Consider the following 9,335-nt stretch of genomic DNA (forward strand, 5'->3'; position numbering starts at 1 on the left):
GTTCTAAAAATACAAAGATCATGACGCTATTGTTATAAATTCTTATTAATTATTTTATTGCTTTCCTGTCTTTACCATAGATGCTGAGGTAAGAGCCCAGCAAGCGCAAAACGAAGAAGAAAGTGGCAAAGAGGGAGGGGAAGATGGTAACATCAGCATGAACACACTACAGGAGCAGCAGCACCAGCCAGTCGTCGAGTGATCACCGTTAGACAAGAAATATCTCTTCTAAGCGACAATGAATAAGTTAGAGATACATGGCGCAGCTGTACGTTCATTCAATAATCGTTTTGAGTCGATTCTACGGGATGTAAAATACATATGTACTATATATATTTAAAAAAGCAAAGAAAACGATTGTGACGCATCACAATAAAACGGTTAACCTATACGTGCAAGCACGATGTCACGTGCGAGTGTCGTAATTAAGCGTTAATTTTATTATTTCTTCAGCAAAAACTCAACAACAAGAAATAAAGAAACCATTGCAATAATGTTAAACGCAAGCTTGTTGAGAACGACAGTCTACCTATACATATAATATAAAATAATTGAAATATAAACATTGTCGTACCTTCGAATATATAATATAATTCAATCTAGATTATAGTTGAAATAATATAAAAGTCGATAATGCTCGTATATCATATTATGGTTATTATTATTAATATATAGTCGTGAACGCGCGTATAAAATGTTACACTTCGCTCAATTTATATGTTTGGCCGTCTCGCGATCCACGTATGCGTAGGTATATTTATATTTTTTTTTAATTTTATACGTAATGCGTTACAATGCTACACTTAATCGTCCTTGGATTGTTTTTTTTTTTTTTTTTTTTTTTTCATCATCGTTTCATCGGTACTTCAAAAGAGATGAATAAGCCCTTGTTCTGTCATTGTTTTAGGCTAAACGTTGAAATAACCTGTATGATTTGTAGCTTAATTAAGAGCGCAGAAAATTAACAGCTCACGAGAGATAGCGAAAGGGAGCAAAAGAATAAAAAAAAAAGTAAAATTTTTTCGGTGATTGTGCAAAGCAGAGAGTGATAGAATAAGTTTTAAAAGAAAGAAAAAAGCAAAGAGAATGTGACTAACTTCAGAGTTATCGCTGGTGCTGCAGCGTACGATTTAATGCATAAAGAATACAATGATTTTTTCGCAAAAAGGACGTATTCTTTGAGCTCTTTTTTCTTGCTTCCATAGAAAAAAAAGCTAAATTCTAATTGACTGTAGAAGGATAGAAAGGAAGATCCTTTTGTACGACGAATAAAAAGAAACCGGGCCACTCGTGTGCCTTCGTCGTTACACAGCAGCAGTAGCAGCATATCTCAGAAAAATGATCGGGTTGCGGACAAAGCGAATAAAGGAGGGAAAAGAGAGGAGGTAGGGGAGATGGATCGAACAAAAGGAGAAACTCCTTTTTTTCTTTTATTTAATCGTCGTCAGTTTTTTCAAAAAGTATGTAGGGATGAATTTAAAAATTATTTATTTCTTTCTGAAGCTACTGTATGATGTATTGTACATACGTATTCATTCAAATTATCTTATTCCGGTGTATTATGTAAAAATAACAAGGAGAATGAATCCTGCTTTCGAAGCGTGAAAACGGTTGACGTAGGATTTACAAAGCAAAAATTAATGCGTCAAGTAATACAGAGGCTATTTATCGTTACGTCATTTATTTATTGATCGCCTTTCACCTGTAAATAATGGTCCAGAATGTAAAAAAAAAATTCTGAAGAGTGCGGTAAAAAAATACTTGACCGTAGAGTTTTCATCGTTAATCTTACAACTAGTAGACTAGTAATTTTTGTTTGTATTGCATTTTTTAAAAGAATTTATTCATACAGTTAGTGTACACTTTTAATAGTTACATTAATACATACTTATATTTAAGTGAGTGTTTTTTTACGCAGGATAGTGGTTGTCATTTGTCCGTCATACCTACAATAGAAATTTAAACGAAAATTTTTTAATTTTATTTCATTACTTACTTTCCATAAAAATTATCTAATTATAAAACAGTCATGGATGATTGAATTTTTTTCAATTATGAATAATAGAAGTAATAGGTAGTAGAAGTTTTACAACAAATTGGAAACGTAATTACCAGTGAAAACAATTTTAATAAAAATGACTTCATAATTTTATAATTTCGTGTGAAGGATAGTCAAGTAAAAGATAAGTAGTTCCTGCAATTAGAAAATATTTAAACCATTAAAATAAATAGTAGTTTTTGTCGGATAAGTGGCATCGTCTCCGGGGCTATTTTGCGGCCCAAGGGAACTGCGAAGCAGGGCCCGAGGGATGTAAGGTAGCCACGTAACGATGGCGCTTATGTGGCGAATGCAATTTTTTCTACCGAGGGCACACCAGCCTCTCAAAAACGCCCGAGGTAGGAAAAATAATGTAAAAATGTTGTTTCATCCTAAATTAAATCCTAATTTAATTATATATAAACCATATTCAATTCTGTTTTATGATTAAGTTTTGCTTTAAAATAAAAAAATATTAATTGATACAAAAAAATAAATTTTACAAATTGTAGGTAATAATGTTTGAGAATTTTTAAATTGATACTTTTTAAACAGTCACTCTAAAAATATTGGATACATGAATGTAAAGTATCTCATTTCTGAAAGTTTGTTCACTTTTTCTTTTTGAATTTTTTTTTGCTATTAATTCATGAATAAGTTTCTTTACCATCAAAAATAATTTAATTTTTCGTTATGAAAACATTCAGTACTCATTACTTTCGTAATTTATAATGTAACTATTTTCAATTGTAATTTACGTTCGTGATTTATAATTTAAAAATTGCAAGAGACATAAGTAATTAGAAATAAGATTTTTTTACAATCCAAACTATAAAATAAACGCTTCAGATTTTGGGATTTTATTAAAACCAAAGATTTTATTAAAATTAAGTTTAATGAAATAACAACAATGAAAATTATTTTACAATGCTATGTACGAGTTATAGCTTGGAGTTGTCTATATTATAGGATAAAAAAAAATTAAAATAACATTGTTGCACTGTATAAATTTTAGGTAAAATACTACAGAATATAATGTCATTTTTACAGCAGAGAATCACCTCTTAACATATTCTCACGTAATAAAAAAAAAAAAATTTATAGCTAAAAAAAATAAATAAGAAATGGTATTAACCTTTCCCAAAAATGATGCTCTTTCCAATTGGCATCAACTTCAATTATAACTCAATTTTTTCACCCGACTGAAAATGAGTAGAAAAAATAAAGAAAAGTAGTACGATTCAAACAAACTAGTGCTGACGGCAAAACTCTCTGAAATCTTCGCGGTAAAAAATTGTCTAACCAGACAACAATATAACACGCTTTTACTAACGTAACAAATGCGATCCATCACCGATAAGAAAACTGCTATACGATAAAACAAATAAAAGACAAGTAACGCGCTGGCGCGCTAAGCACTCATGTGTGCGTCTATCACGAGTCGGCAATGCGTGGCAGTTATAATTCACAATATATTAACATTAATATGTGTTATAGTAGTGAGAATATAAAAAGCAAGGGTGGTTGCAAAATTGCGCGTGAAATGAGCCCACTTATATATTTTCTAGCTCAACTCGCGCGCAACCTCCATAAAATGAATACATACATAAGTATATAAAAATATTACGTGTACGATACTTTGTATAGCACTATGTGGTCCATATATACATATATCAAATACTAAGGCAGTTATTTGTATAAATCGCGCGGGCGCGAACGTACATGCATACGATATAGGCATGTAGAGCGTACGTTTATTAAAAGCACATTAACCCAAATATTGTACACAACCAAACGCGATATCCATCAAGTAGATAAATATAAAGAGGAGAAAGAGATGAGGAGACAGACGAGCCATCCACACGCGCAGGTCGTGTGTAGGCTTCCTTTCTTTCTCTCCCTCTACTCGTCTCTTTCTCTTTCGGTTCCTTCCACTGAGTTTCGCGCCTCATCTCCGACGGGGATAAGCCCTTTACGCTGAATTTTCATTATGCGAGCCAAGATTCAGAGTTTCCTTCTCACCCTACCATCATCCTCATAATATATACACACACTTATGAACTAGACAGGGAAAATAATTTTAGTAAGGCTTCGAGTGAGGAGAATAAGAGCTAAATTTTATGGATGTGGAATGTACGTTTATTATTACGATTAACTTTCTGTCTGTATACATATGTGAGTTTATACACTTTTTTCACTTTTTTTCTGATCGTTCAAGCAATTATCTATTTTTTTTTTTCCTGTAACAAACAGGAGAACTTTTCGTTGTCGAAGCATGATTGCTTTATTAATTTTTTCGAGTTGGTGAGCGTTAATTGGAAAACTTTGCAATTATGAGTATTGCCCACTCGACATTGTTTATGTAAGCATAAAGTACCTTAAAAATGTATTCATGAAAATGTTTAAACTTTGATCTGAAATTTTTGAAGTGATGTTCCTTAAAAAACTAATAAGTTTATTTGATAATTCCTAATAATTGTTTTAGTTGACTGATTAATTCGATAAAATTCGTAGCGATGTAAAATTTTTTATATTTATTAAAAGTTTTAATGCATTTACTTTAAAATAAATTTTTTTTTCAAGTGTAATTTGACAATTTTTTAAATGTATTTTTAAAATGTTTTCAAAATACAATTACTTCAATACTATGACTATTTGATTAAATTTATGTATTTTTGAGTATAAAGAGAAGAGTCTTCTGATATTAAAAAATTAATATCGTTTTAAGAAGCTGAAACGTTACCTTTTAGAAAAGTCTTAATTTTCATAAACTCTGTATAGTTCTGAGCCTTGCATGAAAAAAAAAATTACTATTATTACCATACTAGGTTGCTGCAAAGAATAAGTTCAACCTCTTTCCGCATAAAAGTAAGCATAAAAATAATTTTAATTAATTATTCAATCATGAATAACAAAATAAATAAAGTTTTTTTTAAACTGACTCTTATGTATTAGTAATGGCACAATGCTGAAACTTTTATACATTAGTAAACAAACGAATTCACATTATTGAATGTGTCTACGCTTTTTCATACATGAAAATACTAAATAAAATAATCCATAGATGAAAGAAAAAAATTTAGATTGAAGAGACAAATATCAACTTTGACAATATTAAAAGAAAATAAAGGAAAAAAAATTTTACTATATAATTTACATCCTCTAGAAGTATTAAAACAAATACTCTATACATATATTTGGTCACGAAGATTTTTATTAAAAATTGATCTTTTTTTAGCAGTATAGTACTAATAAATATATTTTACTTTCATGATTCTCACAAGTCACGACAGAGAAGTCAGTCTTGTTGCTACGCAGCTACTAATGTGCCTGAAATGCGGAAGGAGGTTAAATTGTAGTAATTGAGTATGAAACAAGAGAATACGTTAACAATATTTCCAGGGCAAATCAAGTTAGAGTAAAAATTATGCAAGGACTCAAAAAGAAAACCCTCATCTTTTATTAGTAAGAAAAGTAAAATATACATGTGCCGATAGCTTGAGTACTATTAAAGAGAAAGAAGATATCGTTTACTCTAGAGAAATCTGATTGGTACATTTAAAAGCATTAATTTTTAAAAAGAGAAAAATTAGTTGGCAGCTTACGTATACAGTTTATTTCTAATACCTACAATTCTGTTCTGAACTACTATACATGTTGACTTAAAACTTAATAAGTATACAGTTAATAATAGGTGACACCTAAATTTAATTATTGGCAAGAAATAAAATATTTCTAAATTAAATTTTCCAATTTAAAGAACAAAAATACATAAAAGTTGTGTTTATTCACGAGCATCCAAGTGCGTCACTGTAATCAAAAAAAGTTGGAAGAACTTAAACGAGAAAATAAAATCTTGCCACTACAAAGAAAAAGTGAAGCGCTCTTAAACCCAGTAAACATTTTTATTACGTTTGTACTGTAAAATATATTCATGAATGAAAAACATATTCAATCAGCTATTAGTTAAATTTAGGTCATTTTAAGCGTAATAACTAAAATATTTACTACAGAAGTTCCTTTTCTACTTCTAAACAATTCAATCATTTTCAGCAAACCCATAAACCACGATATTGTTTAAATTTTATAATTTATTGCTGAATAGAATGGATTAAATTTTTACAACTAAATACTTGATAAATGAGAAGTCACTCTAGAAGCTTCGAGCACAATAAAAATTTCATTCAATTGAGTCGCAAAAAATAGTTTATTAAAATAATAATCTGAAATATTGTGAATGAAATACAACTATATTGGAGTAGCACATCTTACGCTCTGGTCCTGATTTATAAATCAAACGTGTCCTCACTGCGAATTACCACATTGTCAAAACAAGTTTTGTACAGAATAATTAGTGTAAATAAAGATTAACACTCTTTGTTTAGCAAATAAGTAAAATTATGTATCTAACCGCAGATAGTGCATATAATAGATATAATTCTGAATGTACATACGAAAAAATTTTCGAACAAAAGAAATGACAAGGGTAAATTAAAAATAAGTTTCACTTTCACATATGAAAAGTCAAATGAAAAATATATCGGTGTTACTAAAATGTTAGTCAAGCACCTTAACAGCTAAAGCTCAAAGTAACTACTAAAATAAAATATCATTTTTTCACTTAACTCAATTCACAAATGATCTGAGTATTAATTCATGTTATATTTATAACTTTGCAATGATCTGACCGAATGTGACGATCGCTGCATGAAAAACTTTTACATTTCTGTTCCTCAAACATTTATACGGACAAATATTTTCAAAATATTACTCGGTTTTTTCTTATTGCTGGTTATAAAATCATACTACTACCTAAAATCATTGAGTAATTGTATAATTTGAAGTGTATTTTTAAGTATAAGAAACTTTATGTTCCAAATACTGTTGAACATTTTTTATCTAAAAATATTATACGTAAGTATACACAGTGTTACGTGGGATTCTCGGTGCGGGAATAAATAGAAGCGTGACTTGTTGTTACTTATGCTTTATTAGAATTACTTATCATTGAGGGAAGTTGTGCGTGTATTCTCGTCTCGTGAACTTCGTCCTTACCCTCTCGCGTCTCTAGCTGATCTCCTCGTCCCTTCTCTCTACCTTTCCTATCACCTCTCTTCTCTATCCCCCTACCTTTCAGGCCCAAGCCAGCAGAGGCGCACGCATGCATAGCTATATGTTATCGTACGTAACAACAGTAATTCAGTTGAAAATTTTTAAGGACTTTTTCTTGAATGAAATCGGATAGAGTTGCACCAGAAAGTCATGGTGATTTGTAGCAAATATAATAAATTCAATTCACCATTGAACTACTTACTAAGTAATTAAATCTCATATATGATTTTGATGAATGACATATTCGGAATATTATTCGTATACTACTAAACAATGACCAAATATTTAATAAAAAAATTGTGCTTAAAACTTTGCAGCTTAGGAAAACATTAATTTCTCACGCAACGTCAAAATTAACGTAATGTCTTAGCGAGTAAAGTAAAAATTACCTCGGGCATTTTATGTGTGTAGCGAACAAGGGGCCAAATCGTGAAATAGATCTTTCTACAAATTAAAATTCGAGCCACTGTTTGATTTTTGTAAATAATTCCGATTTAAAACGAGTAAGAATACATATATATGTGATCACACTTCTGGGACTGTCTTGTAATATTAATAATAACTGCGTCCGAGACGCCTGCGAATGATGATTCTGGAACTGATACACACAAAAAAAATTTATAATAATAATCTATATAAATCAAAATGACCGTAATAATATCCTACGCGATTATTATCCTTGTATAATCTTTACATATATGTAAGATTGATGAGGCATGGACGATTTTTCAGCTCAGCAGATTTTATGGAGAACTATGAGCCAAAAAATGTTATTTATACTATAATTGCCTTGGTCATGTGTGTCATTAAAAAAATCCAAAAATATTCCGCACCGACAAGTTTGTGTCGCCAAAGATTTACGAAGTTTAACAAAGAAGCAAAACTAATGTAAATAAAAGGAAGATATTTTTTGAAGCTTAAGAACTGTGATGATATTCCACCAATGAATGACTTTAATTAAAACATCATACGGTGTGAGATCTAAGTGACTTTAACAAAATTTAATCATGTAAAATTGGCGAATATTATAAATTTTTATTTTAAGATCGAAATACATGACAAGAACCATTTTTTTGTCATCACCATCGTATACGCTTGTTTTACAAAGTTTTAAAATTCTTCTTGTTTTGTAGCACATATTATTAAATGAGTTTTTTAAATAGCTGAGAAAAAGAAAAATCAAGAGTACTATTACATGTCGTGATACATCGCATTTTGTCTAATGCGACATCTAAAGCGAACTGAATCTTTGTAATAACCGAGAGAAGAGCCATCGATGATAAGAAAAATGAAATGAACATTGTAAAGTAGGTCGTGGAGTAGAAAATAATGGCAAAAAGGAAGAGACGTGTATTATGTATAAAGTATATTTAGATAACTATTTTCCTGCACAATTTTAAATCTAAATTAGAAAAAACGAGACAAATATAAATGTAAATACTCCTCAAAAACTCATCACCCTTTTGTGTACGTTCAATGTACTGCAATTTATGTATAACGAGCATAAAAAAAAAAAATCTAAGTATATTCAACATAAGCGTGATCGTGAAGAAAAAAAAATTACATAATGTACGCGACTATGAAAAGATATGTAAGAAATGATTAAATTAGATAAGTCTTCAAAAGAACTTTTATTTATTTTTATCGTTCTTAAAAATTAATCCTCCTTTAGAAATTCTATTTTGAGCTGACATTTAAATGTACTATCTTAAAATTTTTTTTTTATGGATTAGCAGCTCGTCTCATCTTTATTGTATACATTGAAACTTTCAATAAATACATTTTTCATCATAACTTTTCTTTCAAAAGTCTTAGAAAGTCGCTCAAATAAAAAATAAGCTGATTCGGCATATTTATAATGTCAGCTATTTAAGATTTAGAATGAAAACCTACAGTCATTTTTTGTGTGTGTTTTTTTATTGATTTTATGTCAAAAGAGTTATATCAGGAAGTGGTCAAAAAGTCGATGGCCTAAATTTGTCTCAGCCAAACAGACAAAACAGGATCTTAAATTAATAGATAAAAGCTCGAAAAATCGTATCTATTTTAAGTGTACCAATGAAATGGCCTTTTAAAACCAGGACTTCCCAAAATACGTTCATGTCTGCAAGTTGCAAAAAAAATCAATGAATCCACCTGAAAATCGATTATTACACGGCAAGACGGTAAGTGTACACGAGCCTCG

General features: G+C 30.1%; 1 protein-coding gene across 1 annotated transcript in view; it reads left to right on the forward strand.

The window, feature by feature from the left end:
- LOC106639281 (dual specificity calcium/calmodulin-dependent 3',5'-cyclic nucleotide phosphodiesterase 1A-like) overlaps positions 1–1,156 on the forward strand; it is a 115,434-nt gene extending 114,278 nt beyond the window's left edge. Inside the window, exon 13 of the mRNA XM_089592714.1 lies at positions 81–1,156. Within this exon, the coding sequence (XP_089448840.1) occupies positions 81–202 (122 nt within the window). The 3' untranslated portion in view covers positions 203–1,156. The remainder of the gene's footprint in view (positions 1–80) is intronic.
- The last annotated feature ends 8,179 nt before the right edge of the window (positions 1,157–9,335 follow it).

Source organism: Copidosoma floridanum, unplaced genomic scaffold (genome assembly GCF_036245765.1).
Source record: "Copidosoma floridanum isolate Cflo_tuat_1 unplaced genomic scaffold, Cflo_Japanese_pri ptg000019l, whole genome shotgun sequence".
NCBI classification, from domain to species: domain Eukaryota; kingdom Metazoa; phylum Arthropoda; class Insecta; order Hymenoptera; family Encyrtidae; genus Copidosoma; species Copidosoma floridanum.